General features: G+C 44.2%; 1 protein-coding gene across 1 annotated transcript; it reads right to left on the bottom strand.

Moving 5' to 3' along the window:
* Window positions 1-531: 531 nt before the first annotated feature.
* On the bottom strand, window positions 532-20,763 carry ATG14 (autophagy related 14). Its single transcript, XM_054400522.1, has 10 exons — window positions 20,525-20,763; window positions 13,922-13,984; window positions 13,751-13,793; window positions 13,287-13,368; window positions 8,130-8,367; window positions 7,157-7,386; window positions 6,581-6,698; window positions 5,393-5,483; window positions 5,197-5,282; window positions 532-863 (listed from the first exon to the last, which is right to left on the bottom strand). The coding sequence occupies exons 1-10, from the start codon at window positions 20,761-20,763 to the stop codon at window positions 557-559; spliced, it is 1,497 nt and encodes a 498-aa protein (XP_054256497.1). The 3' UTR covers window positions 532-556.
* Window positions 20,764-21,078: the final 315 nt, after the last annotated feature.

Here is a 21,078-nt window from a genome sequence, read left to right as displayed (position 1 = left end):
CTTTGTATTAAAAATATGGCAACGGAGATTAGAAAACATGTTAAAAATGCATAATTTTCATGTCCTGAATGAAAAAAATTTAGAAATACACATTTTTGCAGTATGCAAGACAAGATTTAAAACACACACAAAACAAAAAACCCTGTTAAGGAGTTAAGAAAATATGAGCTGCGTTTGCACCAGTGTCCACATGCTGCACACTCAGCAGCCTTCCCTCTGTGCTCATCCAGATCCAGACACTCCCAAACCCTGTTTCTTCTTCAGAAAGTAGAGCTGGAGGCTGCCGGGTCCCTTCTCCCTGGCACTCCGCAATGCAGCCAGAACCAGGACACAAAGTGCCTTCAGAGAATCCATCAGAAGAACGTAGCTAGCTAATTTACAAAACGGTACTGTCACAGTCATCTTGGGTAAATAAAAACGTTTGTCTGGTTTACAAAACGAAAGTCTGACCTTTTCTTTGTTCCAGGCACTACTTAACTGAATATGTAAAGGTTTACTACAGCATTGTCAGGGAGGGATTCCATCCACAAATCCTATGATCCTTTTCCCACGCTCGTTAGCGATGTCCGGTGTACGCCTTCAGCCACGAGGTCACTGAGGCAGCAGCAGAGGAGATCATTCCACCAGCACTGCTGCTAGCGATGGGCTGGGACGCCTGTGTGCTCTGGCTCTGCAGCATCTCCACCTGCTGAGAGGGGATATCGCAGAACCTGGGGCTTGGCAGGTTCTCCCAGTCTGTCCCTAGGTCTGTCTCTTCATCACTGACGTGCTCATCTCCGCTCTCATCCGTTTCAGCAGCAGCACTGGGATCCACAAATTCCATGGAGTCTTCAAGATCAGCACTGATTTCAAAAGGCCCAGACCTGTAAATCATAGAATGGTTTGGGTTGGACAGGCCCTTCAAGATCATCTAGTTCCAACCCCACTGCCATGGGCAGACATCTTACACTAGACCAGTTTGCTCAAGGCCTTGTCCAACCTGGCCCTGAACACCTCCAAGGAGGGGGCATCCACAAGGTCCCTGGTCAGCCCCTTCCAGTGTCTTACCACCCTGTGAAGAATTTCTTTCTAGTATTCAGAAAGTACAGAACATGATCACAAAGTTGTCAGCCCACTAGCTACCATGCAGGAGAACAACTGTCACCATGCTGCTGTGAGCCCTAGGCATGCCACAGCACCCTGCTCCGTCATGTGTACAGCAAAGTTCAAACCCCTCTGTGTTTATCAACTGGCAGAGAGAACCTCACTGGCTACAGAGATAACTGCACCGTGACAATGGTGAAATGAAAACATTTGGCCAGGGAAGCGATAGCTGGGTTCCAACCCAGGGAGCAGGAACAGCGGAAGAGCTGTTCTGCTTTGGCAGTGGGTAGCGGAACATGCACGCACAAAAGAAAACCCCACTGGTAATAACTCACAGCTCCACTAGTGGAACCCTCAGCTTGATGAGGAACAGCTTTTATTTTTAACGCTAGCCCTGGCCAGGTCAAGACGGCTGCAGCTCTGTCAGCAAGGGGAAGGGTGTAGTTCGCAGAACTGGGCTGGCACAACTCACTGGTGGAGAACTCCCACAGCAGCATTTCACCCTGAGACCTCTCAAGACTCTTTTTTACTGTCAGGCCGGTCAGACACTGCAGCAGGTCACCCAGAGAGGCTGTGGAGTCTCCACTGCACACATATAACTGAATCCCTATCAGCCACTAGTCCTGAGTAACATGCTCTAGTTGGCTTTGCTTTCAGTGGGGTGACGAACTGGATCTCCAGAGGACCTGGCCCAACGTATCAGGTCCTGCTGTGATGGGGCAAGGGGTGATGGTTTCACACTAAAAGAAGGGAGATTTAGATGAGAGAAGGAAGAATTTCTTCACGTTGAGGGTGGTGGAAGAGTGGCCCAGGTTGCCCAGAGAGCTGGTAGATGTCCCATCCCTGGAAACATCCCACGTTCGGCTGGATGGGGCTCTGAGCAACCTACTTCAGCTGCAGATGTTCCTGCTCTCTGCAAAGGGGTTGGACTAGATGACCTTTAAAAGTCCCTTCGAACCTAAAGCATTCTGTAATTCCCTGAAACCCATCTGCGCTGTGACTCCGAGTTCCCTGCTGCCACTGCCTGGTGGGAGAAGCAATTGCAGCCACCCCGTCCCACTGCCCTGCACTACAGCAGGGGCAGACATCTGAAACATCCTCAGTCAGCCCAAGCAGGCAGCTTCAGAGGGCTGAGACCCCTGGTCAGAGACAGTGACAGGTGGGATCCCCACGGCAAGCACAGAATGGTGGGGATTGGAAGGGACCACTAGAAATCATCCAGCCCCCCTGCTAAAGCAGGGGCACTCACAGCAGGTTGCCCAGGATCACAATGTCCTCATGGGTTTGGGATTTCTCCAGAGAAGGAGACTCCACAACTTCTCTGGGCAGCCTGCTCCAGGGCTTCAGCACCCTTACAGCAAATAATTTTTTCCTCATATTCAGATGGAACCTCCTGGGTTCTAGTTTGTGCCCATTGACCCTTGTCCTGTCACTGGGCACCACTGAAAAGCAACATCCCCAACAAGTTCATTCCAAAGCACAAAGCTACTCAGCAAAACAGGAAGAAAAATTTGACACTGTTAAGAGAGTTTCTTCTGCCTTTGTGGGAGGAGAAGCCTCAAGCAGTGATTTAGCATGGAAAACTGTAATCCAGACAATTGAAGCTTGGTAAAATTATATCAATCTGAAAATAGTAGCTCACAGAGGAGTCTATGGGGCAACTCTAGGTATCCAAAGGAAAATAAAGATTGCTGGTTGCTGCAAACTTTGCCACAGACAGCTGAAACATTGAAGACCCCTCTTTCATAATCCACAAAGGAATGGGAACACTGCCTTCTGGCAAAGCATTTTGCTTAACAAGGCAACATAAGAAGAGACTTATCAGGTTTAAGGCCAGAAGGGACCATGAGATCATCTTGACTGACCTCCTCCATAACAAAGGCCATTACATTCCACCTGCTCATCCTGTCCTGAGCCCAGTAACTTCTGCCTGATGAAAGCATCCATTACCACTTTGACAGGATGACATAAGGAAAGAGAGAACCCCCACCTTCATTCTCATGGGTAATTAAGCCCTGTGTTAAGCATATGTGCCTCAGTTCAGCTCAGGCTCTTTGCTTCCAGTGGTGTCTATAAAGCCAGTCAGTAGCTTGTATTTTCTCTCTGTGAAGCTGTTGAAACCAAGTCACCCCTCAGACTCATTTCCAGCAAGCTAAGACAATTTTACAGGCAGAATCCCAGCACGGTGTGGGTTGGAAGGCACCTCTAGAGATCATCCAGTCTGATGCCCCCTGCTAAAGCAGGAACACTCACAGCAGGTTGCCCAGGATCACAACATCCATGTGGGTTTGCAATCCAGAGAAGCAGACTCCACAACTTCTCTGGGCAGCCTTACAGTGAGGAAGTTTTTCCTCATTTCAGATGGAACCTCCTGGGTTCCAGTTTGTGCCTTCTTCCCCTTGTCCTCTCACTGGGCACTACTGGAAAGAGTCCAGCCCCATATCCTCTTGCCCTCTACCCTTTAAGATATTGATTGGCATTGAGAAGATCCCCTCTGAGGCTGCTCTTCTCCAGGCTAAACAGCCCCAGGTGTCTCACCCTTTCCTCCTCACAGAGATGCTCCAGTCCCCTCAGCATCTTTGCAGCCCCTGCTAGACTCCCTCCAGTAGTTCTCTGTCTCTTTTGAACTGGGGAGCCTAGAACTGGACCCAGAACTCCAGATGTGGCCTCACTAGGACCACTAGAGAGGGAGGAGAACCTCCCAGGCTAAACTATGCCTGTCACTGGTACATGTTTTTTTCTTGCTTCTTCCTGTAACCACTTCTTTTACTACCTGGATACAACTGATGGATATGGAGCTCTGTAACATCTGCACAGAGAAGTGAGACCTACTGTGGCACTTGGACCTTTCAGACCATTTGCTCTTGAGGCCACAGTTCTTCACTCTCTGGGTATTTCCTGCCCTGCCTTTGTTTTCAGGCAAGCAGCAGCAAGCACATACTTTTTTTCCAAACAGAGCTATGTCACACAGATTTGGCTTCCCATGTGTTTGGTCTGAATCAGTAGGGATTTACCCATGGATCATAAGGTAGATGGTGAGAGGTGTGCACTCAGTTCCTCTTAGTGGCACTGCAGGTTTTAAAATAAAATAGATCTGTTCATGAGAATGAAGAGGGAAAGGAGATTTCAGAATGTTACTGTGTTTAAAGTAGGATAAAGCATTAGACATTAAACAAATATTTGCAGACTGTCTCAGGCACAAATGACTTCTGACTGGATTATCCAAACAGGAAATCAATGCTGTTGGCTTTCTTGTATTTAAGGTGTAAAATAAAAAAAGATTATTAGAACCTGTTGAGAGCAGCCTACAGGAACTGATGTTCATGTACTGTGTTAACAGAAAAAAAAAAATGTCTTTAATCTTATGTTACATATAAATTAGTATTATTTGAAGTATTGACTTGGGTCTAGGGTGTTCACTGACTAGAAGGATTAGGGGAAAGTCTTATCTAGTATCTGCTTGTGGGTGTTTATACTGCTGGATGCTCTCAGGTATTTACATGTTGGCAAGTGGGTAGGGTTGTATTTGGAGCACAGTGAGACTGGCCTGGCATACAGAATCATAGAATGGCTTAGGTGGGAAAGGACTTTAGACATCTCCTTCTCCAAACTTCCCTTCTTGGACAAGGGACACCTCTCAACTAGACTTGGTTGCTCCAGGCCTCATCAACCTGGCCTTGAAGTCTTCCAGGGAAGGGGCATCCACAACCTCTCTGGGCAACCTATTTCAGAGTCTCATCACCTTCACAGGAGGTGAGACTCCTAAGAGCTAGTCTAAACCTACTCTCCCTCAGCTTAAAACCATATGTGCTGCTGTCTGTGGCAGGGAAGGTGTTCCTGCTTCTGGAGGTAGGAGAAACAAGTCCATAATCAGCCACAATGCCTGGGGCTAAGTCTGCCAGCATACACACATCTCTGAAATCTAATTTCCTATTCAGAACATACTTTTTCTATCCTCTTATTTCCTTCTTCTAACTACTCTGATTTCTGATGTGCTGAGGACTCATCCGTAAGTACAGCAGAAGAGAAGAATTTCCCTCATAAGTAACAAGAAAAATGCGTAACTTCAAAAGGGATTCAGTCAGAGGTGATTTGAGATCCTGCTTTTCTTACCTGCCCAAGTTCTCAGTGTCTGGGCTGACCAGGTACATAAGGTTCCTGAGGGTATGCAGTGGGTGCAACAGATCTAAATTCACATGCTACCACAGGGAAGGTAAGAAAAAGACATGATCAGTCACTGGAGGAAACTTGCAGGCACAGCTAGTATTTTAAAAGCTATTTCAAGAACCCAAATGTGCACTCCCCCTACCTGAGAGAAGCAAAGATGAAGGATATTAGCATTCAGCTTCTTCACTGCCCGTGTGAACCTGTGTCTGCTGAGGTTCTCTCCACAGAACTCGCTGTTGAAACACCACACACATATATATATTTATGAAGAAAGCAAAATGCTGTGAACATAAACCAACATCCCATGCACGGGCTTCCTAACAAGTCCCAGAGTAAGCATCTGTTGCAGCGAACACTTGTTTAAACTCCACAGCCAGTTTTAAAGTGCTCAAGAGATTAATTTTTCACCCAGCAAGACTGTTAGCATTTCATCAACAAGCACTGCTTGCCCTGGTCTCACTGGTTTCAACAGCACAGGTGATATAAACTGCATGACACTCCAAGATCCACTGCATCCAAGCTGTTTCAGCTCTCCTTTTAAATCTTGCAGCATTTTCTGCTTCCAAGTTTTTCCTTCTCTGAAGGCTGAGCACCCCAAATAATAGCATAAAAAACCTGCAGGGTCCCTACACAACTTTTGTGCCCTCCCTTTGGCAACCACTGTTTTAACCACTTAATCTTAGCAGCATGCTTGAGTCCTCTGGAAGACTGACCAGGTCTACAGCTCCCTCAGTACTTCTGTACATGTCTCATCTGCTCCACATAGACATTAAAACCCCTTTGGGTTTTTTTTTCCCCCATCACAAAAGGGGTTTTACACAGCACACTCCCAGATGTCTGGCAGCCAGGTATGTTCCCCACTTGTGTTTTATCCCAAGAAGAATTACACTGCTGGCATGCCAAATTACAAGGCCTTGTTCTACAGCACTTAATGTAGTAGAGCTATTCAAGATGACTAAGAGCTGCCAAATTGGGCTGGGATTTTGTAAAGCACAGCAGGGTCTCATAAAATTGAAGTGCTTTTCATGGACTGTCATATTTAATTTCCACTTTGAGAGTGCTGAATGTGCCAATTAAAAAGCTCTTATTTTCGAATGTGATGGTTGGTCTGTACTTTCAGGAGGTAAAAAAAGGAAGAAGGGACTGTTAACTGTGGTCTAAAATCCTACCAGCCCTCCACCCAAAATTTAACAGCCCAACACTTCATGAGCCATCAGCCGTCACCACAAAAGCTGTTCCAAGTCATGACTTTGCTCCCCAAACCAAATGGAACTAAGACCAGTCAAAACTGGTCACTGATTCACATCCTCAGAGGCTTGCATTTACTTGCCTGTTGCAGAGCTTCTTGGGAAGATTGACATCGAGTATGAGAGACAAAGTGTTAACAAGCTGAGTTGCATAGCACAATGCAGCACTGATAGTGTGAGCAGGGTTATTATGTTCCATATCTAAAAGAAATAAAAACATCATGGAAGTCTTGTTTTAAATGAAGCCTCAGTGGGTGTTTTTATGTGCTCCTAAAGTCTACTTTGGAAAATGTCATTTTTAAGTATTGAGAACAGCCTGAATCCAGCAATCATTTACAGTGAAATCTGTCAGAAGTTGGTAGAAAACAGTAATTCTTGGAATTCCTGTTAAAACGGTGCCATGTGAACCATGTCAAAACTGTGAATAATTAACTTCATCTCCCTACTACCGCTGCACTGTGTCCCAGTGAGCATTCCCTGCAAAAGAGGATTTATTTGGACTAATCTCCACACTGGTATTTAGTTCTGACTCCAGTTTGTCTTGGTGACAACAAATGGAGTGGGCTACTGCTCCTTGGTGCCTTCTGCTGGCATCCCAGGCTGTAATCTCTACGGTTTTCCAGAATATTCCAGATGCCTACCCACACATTGCTCCTTACCTGGTCCTTGTGTAGTCTTCTTCTCTTCCACCCAATTGTAATATGCTGAGTAGTCTCCATTATTAGGAAGAGTTATCCAAGGCCCTGTGATACTGATGCTGGTGTCCCCATTATGATCATCACACACCCATCTCCCAGAGAGATACGTGGTTCTCCTGGCTTCTGCAAGCTTGCTCACAGTGCTAGAGGTCATAGCATTGTCACTCTCAGAAGACGCATCTGCAGGATCTCTGCAGCACCCAAAGAGGAACAAAGAGTTTTTAAAGAAGCTTTAAAACCAGAACCAGAGATGCACTTGAAAGGCACACAGCCAGATTTCAGAGAGCAAAATGCTTGTAGAAACTTTCCGGGCAAAACTCCTTACCCCTAAAACTCCTTTCGTTTGTTCTGGAGTTTATAATTATCTATTTTAAGAAAATTTTACATTGGACATATAGCTCAGATCTCCCAGTGTGGAGAGGGTAGCACCTCCAGATTCCTCTGTTTGGGACCTCTAAGTTTTGGTCAGATGTTCTGCCTTTGGGAAACACCTCCTTCTTCCCACAGATGATAAGGGAGCCAGAGTGTCCAGCTTAGACTTCCATGACTCACTTCTGGTGAGGTTGTGGGAACACTGGACCATGCTGCCCAGAGAGGCTATGGAGTCTCCTCCTCTGGAGAGACTCCAAACCCACCTGGGCAACCTGCTGTGAGTGACCCTGCTGTAGCAGGGGTGTTGGACTAGATGACTCCCAAAGGTCTCTTCCAACCCCCACCAACCTGTGATTCTGTGTTTACAGTTAAGCAAAATGAGTCCAAAAGGACAAGCCCTCTGTACCATGAATGTCTCCATCTCTTGAGACAATCAAGGTCAAACTTGATGGGTTCCTGAGCAACCTGATCTTGTTGGTGATATCTCTGCTCACTGCAGGGGGGGTTAGACAAGATGACCTTTGTGGGACCCTTGCAAAACTGATGCATTCCATGATTCTACCTCGTGCTGGTCTTTACTTCTTCAATGGGAAATATGACTGATGTGAGCTCCAGGATATGCATCTGACGCAGACTTGCCAGGTGCTCATACTGAGTTTTCAAGTCATAGGTTTTCTTCTCTACCAAGTCTCCCAGCTTGCGGTTATGCCTCTGGATCTTCTCTTTCTTCTCCTGATGCCGCTGAGCCCTACGATAGTGCTTCTGGTTCTCCTCTTTGATTCTCAGAAGGCCCTCTGTGTCTGTGAAAACAGCAGCAAATGTCACCCTTGGAAAAGGAGCTGTGAGGTGCTCATTGTAAGCTTGAGAAAAGCATTATTAGTATTTATAGAAAACCGAATCTACAGCAGCTTAAAACAGAAAGCCCCGCTAAACTGTTGGCTTTTTCCACCTGCTCAAGTGGTACCACTTCCTAATCTTTTCTGAAGGATCTCCAGAGAGACCAAAACTGGTACCAATCTTTCCCTATCTTTTACCCAGCTATTTTTGGGTTTGGAGCAGAAAAGCCAAGATTTCACAGTTTAATTAAAACTTATGAGGTAATCATTATGACAGCAATAGCTTTGACTGCACACGTTTGCATGGTGCTGGCCAAAAAAAACATGCATTGCTTGCAGCCAAAATCAAGTGCAGATAGCATCTTCACTCACCATTTCTGGCACCACTGCTGTTATTAATGTATTTTGTTTGGGCTTTGCACTCATGTATGTGCTCTTGAAGAACTTGGATCCCAATGGTGCAGACTTTTTGTCACCACAAGGGACACAGACTATCTCCCTTCCCAGCCACAAAACGAGAGATGAGCTTATGTGCTGCAACTGCCTGAGTCTACTTCCTGCGTCAGGCACAGTGAGGCTCAGAAAACATCTTAAAGAGCATCTGCTGAGTCTCCTACAACGTAATTGGCTGCTGTACTGCTTCCACAAACATATGGTCTAAGGACAGTGAGTGAACCACCTCCGTCTTTCAAAAGCATAAGGAAATATATTCTATAGGCTCTCCAAATACACACCTAAAACTCTCAATGTACCCTAGTTTGAATGAGAACCCCTGTCTACTAGTCACTAGCTTTCCATTTTTATGGCTGAAAAGAGTTAGTCATGTTCTTACAGCAAGGTGTCACCTTCCTGTAATCAAGAAGTGGAATAATTCTTCCTTACACAGAAGGGAAGCTCTAAACCATCATTTTATTGGGATGTTTTGATTGCAAGGCACTGGTGAGACCAGAACTATAAGAATGCTCCATGGCATCTGCTACTCAAAGAAGCCTCATCACATGCTGCTAAAAATCAAAATTTTTAAGCAGCTACAGCTACCTGAAGCAAGACATTCAGACTATCTGTCTTCCCAGTAGGGGAGCACAAAAATTAAGGAATGGGACCAAAAGAGTTCCCAGAAACAGGTCTGTACTCAGCTAGGCTCAGCCAGCACACGACACCCTCCTGCTACTCATGGTCTGTAGAGGTGAAACTGCACAAACCCATGAAGATAAAAATTAATAATCCTCAGGTTTATAGAGCAAGTGACCTCCTGTTAGAGAAACCATAGAGCAATCACCTTTTCTCTGAGACACCAGAATCCCTGTCTGTCAGCTAGTGATCCCATTTCCTTTAAGCATTCATGTAACATCAACTGAAAATCAATTAATGCTTGCATTCATATTCCCAAACTCCCCCTTTGCATAAAGAATATGAGAGAGAAGGAGTGAAATGTCCATCTGTTCCATTTTCACATTCACATTGTCCTTGAAAGGATACTTTTTCAGGGAGTGAACTCTCTTTTCTGCAGATCCAGCAGTAGTTATTTGAGAACACTGCACACACATTTCCTCTTTAACAGTCTTACTGCAGAAACAACTGTCCTTTCTTCTGACATAGCACCTCTGCTTTGTGACCCAGCTTATGAGGTGATTGAAATTTGTCCCCAGAAGTATCTCAGGGCACCACTTACGTCCTACACATCTGCACTGCCTGATAAACGCAAGCACAGGCACAGCAATCTCTGCCCAAAGCAGCTATGCCTGGTACCTGCTGTTCTTCACAGACAAAAGGCAAACACACTGATTTTAAACCCTTATTTTAAGAAGCACCCATTATTGAGGTATCCAATAAAGTCATCTCCAAAATCAGGAACCCCATGTTTTAGAAACTGTCCTTATTTCAAAACACTAAGTGATGCCATACCCAAGAGAACAGTATCAATGTATTTACGGTTTCTAATATGGTCCAAGAGTAAACCAAGTTTGGTTCCTATCAACTGGCTTCCCATGACAAGAATTCATTTTGGGTCTATCTGAAAGAGCAGTTTTGGCTTAACTGAGCTAACAACAGGTCATGGGTTAAATTGAATCAAGTTCATTGTGAACCTGACAAGGGGGTGGGCACAAACTAAAACACAGGAAGTTCCACCTAACTATAAAGGAGAAAATTCACTTTGAGGGTGCCAGAGCCTTGCAGCAAGCTACCCAGAGAGGCTGTGGAGTCTCCTTCTCTGGAGAGACTCTAAACCCACCTGGACAGGATCCTGGGCAACCTGCTGTGGGTGACCCTGCTTTAGCAAGGGGTGGACTAAATGATCTCTGGAAGTCCTTTCCAATCCTTATCAGTCTGTGAATCAAAAAGCTGCAAAAGCTGCAGATAATGTACTTCATAGAACAGTAGGAAAGGAGAGGAACTCCACTCCCCAAGTTGGTCCTAACATTTTGCCACCCTCAGAGCTGTAATTTGAGAAAAGGTGACTACGTTTCTCAAAGTCACACTGGCTGCTTCTTCTCCTTTCTTCAGATGTTGAAGACAAAAAATAGTTTTCTTCTTCATAATAATCATCTACCTCCTGAAAAGCTTACTGTTCTTCACATTCCTCCCCTTTAAACCAACCCAAACGTCAATTTTCTTAGCCACTCTTTGTGTTTTATTCCAAATAGTCTCTTCCAGACTTTCTCCCATTGATTTGTATCTTTCTTAAGTTGCTCAGATTGAACATCAGACTTCCACTGTGGCAACATCAATGCCAGGCACAGCAGGAAAATCACTTCCATCTTAAATAAAATGCTTATAAAACTCAGAATGAGGTCTGAGCCTTTTTGGAGCAACATTATAGATCAATACTTCTTATTTTATTTGCAGTGCTCCAGATCCTTTCCTGTCAAACATCACCACCATCCTCCACTTTGGGTTTAGATGTTTCTCTTTCATAAACACCAGGCACTTGACTTTGTCCCTTTCAAATGATACAGTCTGTGTATCTGCATGATTCTGAATCTGATCCCACTCTCCACAGAAGTCACATCATCCTCCTCCTTGGCTTCCTCCATTCCACCTTCTATGCTACCATGCAAGCTATTATGGAAAATACTGAACAAAATTGGGCCAGGAACTGGCTCCTGCTGGGCTCCATCTGTCTCACTTCCCCTGTTTGACAAGTATGGCCACTCTTTGAGCACAGCCGTTCTCACCTTTTTTTGTCAAACCTACAGTGATTACACCCAGAACAAATGACCTTGATTGCTCCTAACACAGTCTAGAATAGTGCCTGAAGGCAGAGTATGTTTCATCTTCTGCTTTATCCTCCACTAGAGCACCTGATCCCCAGACAAGGCGTTGATTTGACATGGTCCATTCTTAAAGTGATACCTATTTTTAGTTATCTTATCTTCTAGCTACCTGTGAAGTGGCCAGAGGTTTCCAATAAGATGATTGCATCATCAGTTTAAGGTTCTCCCTTCCTTCACCCTTTGAAAACAGTGTCTGTTTTCACTGTTTCCTGGGACCTACTCTCCCTCATGTGTTCTCCAATGCTCCACACACTCCTTTGGCTTGTTCCCTAAGGTGAATCTCATACAGCCTTGCTGACATAATCAAAATAATACTTAGCTGGATGTTTACTTTCCTCAGCCTGCAGTCCTCTCTGGATGTAAAATTTAATCTGGTTAAGCAGATGGTCATGTTTTCTTTGTGCAAAGATAAAGCAAAACCTCTGAATACTTCAGACTTCTCTGCACTGTTATTTGCTCTCTTCTTAATTAAGACTCACCTACTCGATCTTTTATTATACATTTCTTATTGTTACCTTCCATCCTCCTTATTAATTGAAAATCATTCTGCACCTCAGAATTTTTGATGTTCTCACAAGCTATAAAATTTGTGCTTTATACTTACTCTCAGGTATATGTCTTTGCTTCCACACTGTACAGCTCCTCTCGAATTTCAAGTCATAAAAAAAGGTTTCTGATTCAATCAATATGCTTCTTAATAGGCTTCCTATTTTTCCTTTGCAAGTAGATTGTAAGGAATGCTGCATATTCTCTTCTAAAAAATGACCCTCCAAATCTGTCATGTGTAAAAATTTTAATGACTTCCAAAACCAAAGCTGGTGAATGGTAGCAACTCACCAGCCTGTGCTATATTTGAAGGGGGACTACAGGAGAGCTGGAGAGGGACTTCTTAGAAAAGCATGTAGTGATGGGCTAAGGGGGAATCGTTTCAAACTAGAAACAGCTCAATTTAGTTTAGACATTAGGAAGAAATTCTTCCGCATAAGGGTGGTGAGGCACTGGAACAGGTTGCCTAGAGAAGGTGTGGAGGCTCCAAGTCTGGAAGCATTCAAAGCCAGGTTGGGTGGGGCCTTGAGCAACCTGGTCAAGTAGGGAGTGTCCCTGCCTATGGCAGGGGACTGGAATTAACAGATCTTTAAGGTCCTTTCCAACCCAAACCATTCTGTGATTCTGTATTTCAGTGACAATTACTCAAGCAGGATTTTAGGGTTTCTAGACAGGTGTGGGTTAAAATTCATCAGTTACATGAAATTCTTAACAGCTGCAGAGCTCTTTGCTCCTCTTTATCAAGAGGAAGTGATCAGAAACACTACACTGAATAAAGCTATCTCTAGGGACAAAGCCAGAGTCACAGGCTGCTAAGCATTTACTTGGAAAGCTGATGCAAAATGATCTCCATCCAGCTGAATAATGTCTCTTGTTTGCTAATTAAAACTCAAGCATAAAAAGGCTGAAATCCACTAACTGATTTGCCTTTGGATTGGATTTAAGAAGTGGTGGTTTGGCAATTCACCACTTTTAAAAAACTAACAGTCACATTCAAGAAGGAGCAATTGGTTTTTCACTCTAAGGCACAGGAGTTTTCCACATCACAAAACCATTACTCACGTCTTGTCATTTCATCATTTTCTTTGCAAATGGTCTGTTTCAGCTGCTCAATCCTCATCTTGCAAGACATGATTTTCCATCTCTGAAAAAGAACATTCAGCAACTCTAGGGCACAAACAACTTCAAAACCCACACTAATGATTAACAACAAAGCCAGCAGCTTTAGTGCAAAAGTAGCAGGATGTTCTTAACTGGATCAGACCAACAAATAAATATTTCATACACTGTTTCATACACAGAAGAATGCCACGAACAAACCAAGTGCTTACTGTAAAGTCAATCAGAATAATAAGATATTGAACAAATACACAGGAAGAAATGAACTTTGCTCGCAGAGCCGATTTCGGTTTTGCTTAGGACAAGCATTTGGGAAACACAACACGATGCCCTCCAGGTAAATTGTAAACTATGAGATCTAGGAATTCAGAGAGTTTAAAAACCATAGGACGCTTTGAACAACTCACCAGCTGATCAGTTATCTCTTTCCCTTCCATGGCCTTCAAAACACTAGAGGAAAAAACACGATTGGAAGTTTTATGACCGTCCAGACTACGCTTGTCTCCAGCAACAGTGTGCTAGAAAGACTTTTTCTGGGAGGTTTTATAATTTGTTCTTGTTGAATAAACACAACTTACTGCTTTTGGAATTCTCTCTGCTTGTTTTTAAGATGCATCAGCCTTTCTTTCTTGTCTGAAAACCTGGAAGAGATTAAATGTTTTTATTGATATTTTGTACAATATGATATTGTAAGTTATCTGCAAAGAGAAAAAAATATTTGAAGCTTGTGGGAGTCTCTAAACCTCAACTACCTGTCTTCATCTTGGGAAGCAATGTATAAAACCGTTGCAGAATTCTAGAGCATGTGTCTTGCAGACATTGCAACAGAACCTCTAAGCTGAGGAATCATCAGCTTGTAACACTATCAAACTTGTTAGCAAATTACTTGCTATTTGTAAAAGATGTATATCTTAGCAGTTGCAATATTTTGTGTACTAAGAAAGACAAAGTACTCTAAAAACCACTAGTTGCTGCAGAAGTTAGCAGTAGTGTCTCAGACAGCATAGCAAGTCTGAACTGTGTCATTTCACAAGCCATGAGAGTAAGAGCTAAGTTCATTCTAGCAGTGGGAAATGCAGGCTTTCATACACTATGTGCTGCATTTTCTCCCTTCTAATGTGGGGATGTCTCACACTTCATTATTAATGATGAGTCCAAATAGGACAGCACTCTCTCAAGACTTTTACGTGACACCCAAATCTTTTTTGTATTAATAACAGCAATAAGTTGCATTGTCTTCCACTTGTTTCTCCTAGGCACTTGCAGGTTCTCAAGTCCATGACCCAAGTGTCTTCAGTTCAGCTCTGCCAGATGTCTGAGATATAAGAACTAAAAAGATCTGATCGGTAAGCAATTTCTTTTAGGATTCATCACCCTTGTTTTTACTCTCTGATTATGCAGCAGCCTTGTTCCTGCTCCCCTCCACTTTGCACAATGCATTGAGAAATACAGTTAAAGAAAAGAGCATACGAATGATGCGTATCGAGAAGTTTCAGTGAACCACAAGGTGACAAAATAAACAGTAAAAGAGACAGTCAGGAAATTTAGATGGCATAAGAATTAGCAAACATGCTTTGTCTTCTGCTGGCACCTAGCTTTCCAACTTCCTTTTGTGCTTGTCATGATACAGAACCATCCCAATCCACACCTCAAAAGCGCATCTTGGATTATAGCCACATACAGAAAAACAATTCATTAATTTCCCTCTGGATAAAGTAGAATTTACAATTTCATCTTAACAGAGGTCTCAAATTTAATGCAAAAACCACTGAGTCATTTATTTTAGGGCTACCTAAGCTTTATTTAGAAAGAACTATACAGTAAGCCTGTAGGATTGCTTCTTCGCCTCTCTGCTCAACTCTGTGGGTTTGATTTCAAGGAGAACTTTAAAATGCTTCATTTCTTTCCTTGCAGTGCAGAAATCATAAAGCTTGGTGACTAACTTGGGGTTCAGAAAGTGAGTAATCACCCTTCCAGATGACGTTAACATTAAAACAACAACAAAACTACTAGTTGCTGCCTTTGTAGTCATCTAAAAATATCTGTTTTCCTTCCAAAACAAACCAAAACCAAACGTGGGTGCTTGGCATAAAAGCCAGAAGCAAGCCGTGAGCCGGAGGAATGTGGTACAACTGGAGCCTGACTGCTCAACCCAGCGTGTTCATTGTTCCTGTGTGTCCTCACCCCAGCAGTCATCATGGAAATTACCAAAGTGCACTGTATCAGACTCCTGTTTACCAGGGTAGTGCACACCTACTGTACCCCTGACCTTTGGCTGAAGCCAAAAATAACCTGGCCCAGAGACGCACCGCACCACTCAGCTGCCACACCAGAGAGAGAGACACAGCAATTTGGCAATTCTTGTTTTCAGAGCTGGATTAATGGGCATAGAGTCTGACTAAATACAATTACCCAAATGATGTCCATCACATCAGCAAAAAGTTGAATGATCTGTCAAGAATCTGGGACTAAATTAAGTTCCCTCTGGGGAAGGATGACAGAAATATTTGTGAAAGCCTGCAAAAATTACAGTTCACCACGCACTTCAGCAACCATGTCAAACAGCTCCTACAAACTTCTTTGGCAGGTTTTCTCCTAAGCAAACATTTCCATTTCTTTATATAGCCCTAATTTTAATTGCGTTGCATCGTGTAACTAATTTTTCTCTATATATATCTACAGCCTTTCAATCTGGCAAAGAAACAAAACTTCAGATAAGCTATTATAGGAACTCTCATAAAATGTAAACTGAGAGAACTCAACATCTCAAATTCTCCATTAAGTGTTTCTCTTTCTTCAGGTTGTATCATGTTAAGATGAAGTTTTTTTTTCTTTTTATGTAGCTATTTGGCTAATTTCCACAGGTTCATAATTGTCACATTCATAATTAGAGATGCAACTAGAAAAGGATGACTTCCTAATCTGTAGGAATTGATTAATGCTGAAGGAGTTGAGGACATTAGTGGATTTATTCACTGTAATAAAACTCTGTTGCTGCAAAAAATCACTACTCCTCACTGTAACCCACAGTTTAGAGAAGTCAGACAGGTTTAGACCACAATTATTAATTAACATTAACCCCCCTTTACTCTGCTCTTGTGAGACCCCACCTCAAATACTGTGTCCAGTTTAGGTGTCCCCATCATAAGAAGGGCATGAAACTGTTGGAGCAAGTCCAGAGGACGACCACAAAGATGATCCAAGGTCTGGAGCACCTCTGCTATGAGGATAGGCCAAGGGAACTGGCGTTGTTCAGCCTGGAGAAGGGAAGACACCCAGGGTATCTTATAGCTGCCTTCCAATACCCAAAGGCAACCTACAGGAAGGCTGGAGAGGGACTTCCGTAAGGATGTCTAGCGATAGCACAAAGGGGAACGGTTTTAAGTTGAGGGAGAGTAGGTTTAGATCAGATCTTAGGAAGAAGCTCTTCAGTACAAGGGTGGTGAGACTCTGGAACAGGTTGCACAGAGAGGTTGTGGATGCCCCTTCCCTGGAGACCAGGCTGGATGAGACCTTGAGCAACAAAGTCTAGTTGAGAGGCATCCCTGCCCATGGCAGGGAAGTTGGAGGAGATGATCTCTAAGATGTCTCTTAGATCTTCCAATCTAAGCCATTCTATAATTATATTGTCTTTAGTTTTTACCTTCTGCAGACCCATAAAGCAAAGCAATTCAGCACTTCTGCAAAATACACTCTGAGAATTTATGCATATGACAGGCTGGAGTAAACTCCTGGGAGCAAGAAATTGTCCAAGATGAAACCAGCACCAAGATGCCATCTTAGCCTTTGAATACACAACATGTTACTAATGAAAAGAAGAATGGCAGTGATTATTTCACTGGAGGACTTCCGGGCAACTCATCTTTAATTGTAGCTGTACTTTGGTGATTAATCTTAACAGCTCTTCAATCTCTCCCCCTCAGAGATAGAGGGTGTGATTTTTGCCAGACATATGAACAACTTCAATCTTATTGTAGCTTTTATAAAAAACAGCACACAACAGCTTAGTGCAAAGAAAACTGAAGTAATTCTCACTGTTAACACACGAAAACACGTATCTTCCTATGAGGAAAACTCACAAGAAAGTTCTAAAAATAAATCAGCACTGGATACAAGCAGTAATGCTCTCTTTTGTTCTCACAAAAGGAAGAACAATCCTTTCTCGAGTCTGTAACATCTCCAAAAGACAAATGAGAGGCCTGAGTGACTCCATACACTTCCACATTCTGAATTTCTCATGCCACACTTAGAATTGAGTCACGCAGAAAAGCCCTTGGCATGACCCTCTCAGACTCATCCAGCACCAGCTATAAGGCTGAGCTAAAATTAACCCAGGTACTACTAGAAGGCATAAAATAAACAAATAAATAACGACAGCAGTAAACATGACTTGAAATCCAGCACCTGTCCCTGCATGACCTTGCCATGGTGTGTGGTCACTGCTGAAGATGACACTCCCTCTGTGCTCACACAGCAAGAAATTCAGAGACACCTGCTTGCTGCTTGCAAACAGTAACAAAGAAAAGTCACCTCTGAAGCGACAGGTTCTTCATCACTCTTTCCCATTGCCCCCCTCCACTCTCTAATTCCAAGTATTAATTATAGAAGACAGACAAAATATTTCAAGAACACTTTCAAAAAAATCAGTAATTCCATTATCTTCTAAAAAACACGAAGAAAACCCAAGCTTAATGGAGCTTTGTCCCTATGCTGAGCGTTCCTGCTGACATCAAGCACGCTGATGTTACACACACTGTGTTATTCTGTTCCTTTAATTCCTTAACATAAAGTTGCTCTTTTTCATGAATTACACTACTGGTTGGGAAAGGTTTGAGCAGTGGGAGCCTGGGGAAACGGACCATACATGGAGGCCCACCAGAATGGGAGCTGCATGAGAATAGAACAGCAATGATCCCTACAGATAGGAGCATGGTGCCCAGACAGAAAGGGAAATAGAAAAAAAAAAATAGAAAAACAAAAAGGAGAGTTGCTTCCTTTAGTTAAGAAACACAGTGTAAATATACAGAACAAATACACAGACAAATGGACAGTTCAAGCATCTTAAGAGGATGCAATGAAAACTGTCAGATGGAAAAGCTGATCTCATAAGAGATTTCATAAGAGCAGAGGCAAGGAAGACTGGAGGGTTTTCCCAACAAGATGTTGCTTCTGGTACTTTAGCTAAGGCTGCTTCTTTATGGTTTCATTCTTCTGATGGGTAAAAAGCCACTAGAATAGGCTTGCCAGGGAGATCACAAAATCACAGAATGTCAGGTTGGAAGAGACCTCAAGGATCACCTGGTCCCATCTTTCCAGGTAATAACAGAATTGAAATGAAATGGCTGAACACCCTGTCAAGCTGAGTCTTAAAACTGACCAAGGCTAAGGGTCCAGGAGATGATTCCGATGTTTAGCCATTCTCATTGTGAAGAACTTCCTCTGGATTCCAATTGGAATCTCACCAGGAGTAGCTTGCATCCATAACCCCCTATCTTTTCCACAAGCCTCCTCATAAAAAGGGAGGCTCCACCGTTCTTGCAGGCACCCTTTATGCACTAGTACACAGTAAAAAGTTCTCCTCTAAGCCTTCTTGCAGTTCTTCTCTAACATGGTTCTCTCAGCCTCTCCTCATATGGCAGGTGGTTGAAATCCCATCCCTGAAGGTGTTCAGAAGATGCAGAGATGTGATGTTGATAGACATGGTTTAGCACCAGACTTGGTAGAGATAGATAATGGTTGGACTTGATGATCTTAAAGGTCTTTTCCAATATGATTCTATCAATCTGTGAAACTTCTTAAGCCTTGGTTAATACAGGATGACAGTCATTCCACTGTAACAAAGGCTGCAATTGAATTTCTGTAATAAATCCTGATCTTTAGCTGAAATCCTAAGGCTACAAAAGGGGCAGAAAACAAATATTTAGTTTATGTTCCAAACTCCAAACCCACTTTCTCTTCATGGAAGCTGCAGATAACCCTGAGCAGTCTCACACAGACAGAAGTTTTCCATCTATTTTAGAAAGACTAAACACAGTTTGTGATTCCATGACACCGTTTTGATGTAAAAAAAAAAAGAGAAACCAAAAAGAAAACTCATCCAATTACAGACTGAAGTCTCAATTGTGTGAGCCGACTGATTCTGGCTGACACCCTGTACCCCCTGTCACAAAAGACAGACATGGCTGCACCCCAGGTTCTTCTTCCGTTTGGCAGATGGATATGAAGAACTTTCGGTGGGAGAACCCTACCACACCACACACTGTTCACCACCTTCCCAAAGTAGCTCAAGAATCCCCTCCCAACAGCTGCTAATGAAGTTCCAAATGAAGGACTAAGAACACAGTGTCAGCCAAAAATCAGAGCTATTCTGGAGATGGTGCTGGGCAGGCTTTTAAAGAATCTAGGATGGACGTACTGTGAACAGCAGCTAGGGAGGAGTGATCTGCATGTAATGACAACATTTGCTTATTGATGTAGCACTCATTCAGCTGCCCTCCCGAAGAGCCAATGCTTTCCAAACAGGATTAGAAAGGTGCTTGCTTAACTCAGTATTTCTTGGAATACTAAAACGGTACCAATGATTAGGGCTATCCAAAGCAAGAAGTTAGAACTAGATGATATTTAAAGTCCCTTCCAACCCAAACTATTTCATGGCATCAAGAAGTAAATGTAACGAAGGTGCCATTTTCTTGCACACCTTCCTAATTTTAATGATTTAGAAGGCAACAAGTTTAACGCATGTTGCTGAAAATAGTAACACACTTTTTGTCCTGAATTGTACAGAGCTCGGGTCGACCACATTAACACGGGCACGGCTAGACTTGACTAAGTCTAGTAGCCAACACTTATCACCATCAACCAGTACGGGCACTGCCTTGGGGACAGCGCCCCTCAAGAAGCAGCCCTACGGTGGCCCAGCAGCGATGAGACCGTCCCGGACCACCCCCCCCCCCCCCAGACCCTTCACCCCATGCCCCGGGGCAGCGGCGGAAAAGCGGGGAAGGGGGACAAACCGCACACTCCCCCACCCCCCTCCCCCAAACACTGCCGGTCCAGAGGGGAGCGGGGGAGGGGGTGCTCAACGACCGCGGGGTGGGGCGGCTCTTCCGGCGACTAAGACAGGGGATGAAGAGTGTGTCCCGTTCCCATCCTCCCTGCCTCCTCCTTGGGGCCGCTGTTACCTCTCGGAATCGCGACCGTCGAAGAAAACGAAGTCGCCGCTCTGAACGCACTTAGCGCAGGTAAGGCGGCGGCGGGTGGTGTTACAGAGAGGACACCGCTCCACCGCCACGTATAACCCCTCGGCGTCCTCCTCAGCGCTCCGCAGAGCCGCTGGTCCGGCTCCGGGCCCAGCCCCGGCCCCGCCGCCAGCACCGCCCTGCCCGCCGGGCTGCGGCCGGCTGCCGCTGGGAGACGCCATGATGGGCTCCGCGCGCCGCCGGTCACGTGGGACTTTGTTTTCGGCCAGGGGCATTGTGGGTAGCGGGCGCGGAGGCGGTGGCGGTACCCGGCCCGAAGGCTCGGCCCCGGGGACGCCCCCTCCGTCTCTCCCCAGAGCGGATATTGCAGGCACAACCATCACGGCATCAGAAACGAACGTGTCTTATTTCATTTATCCTTGCCCGAAGCACCTGCAGAAGGAAGAAGAGCAACCCCTTCCCTGTCGCCAGAGGAGGATAGGGTGGGGGTGCAGGTACTACAGGTCACAGATGCACAGATCGCATCGGGTTGGAAG

The sequence above is a fragment of the Indicator indicator genome, chromosome 4, assembly GCF_027791375.1.
Source record: "Indicator indicator isolate 239-I01 chromosome 4, UM_Iind_1.1, whole genome shotgun sequence".
Classification (NCBI taxonomy): Eukaryota; Metazoa; Chordata; class Aves; order Piciformes; family Indicatoridae; genus Indicator; species Indicator indicator.
This window is presented reverse-complemented; position numbering and strand designations above follow the sequence as displayed.

What these genes read in the sequence shown, in the direction of transcription:
- ATG14 (XM_054400522.1), bottom strand. Translation starts at nt 20,763, where the DNA reads ATGGCGTCTCCCAGCGGCAGCCGGCCGCAGCCCGGCGGGCAGGGCGGT. An exon ending in CAGAGAGAATTCCAAAAGCA is followed by an intron (nt 13,794 to 13,921) that starts GTAAGTTGTGTT and finishes TTTTTCCTCTAG; the next exon opens with TGTTTTGAAGGCCATGGAAG. An exon ending in AAATGATGAAATGACAAGAC is followed by an intron (nt 8,368 to 13,286) that starts GTGAGTAATGGT and finishes CTGTTTTCACAG; the next exon opens with ACACAGAGGGCCTTCTGAGA.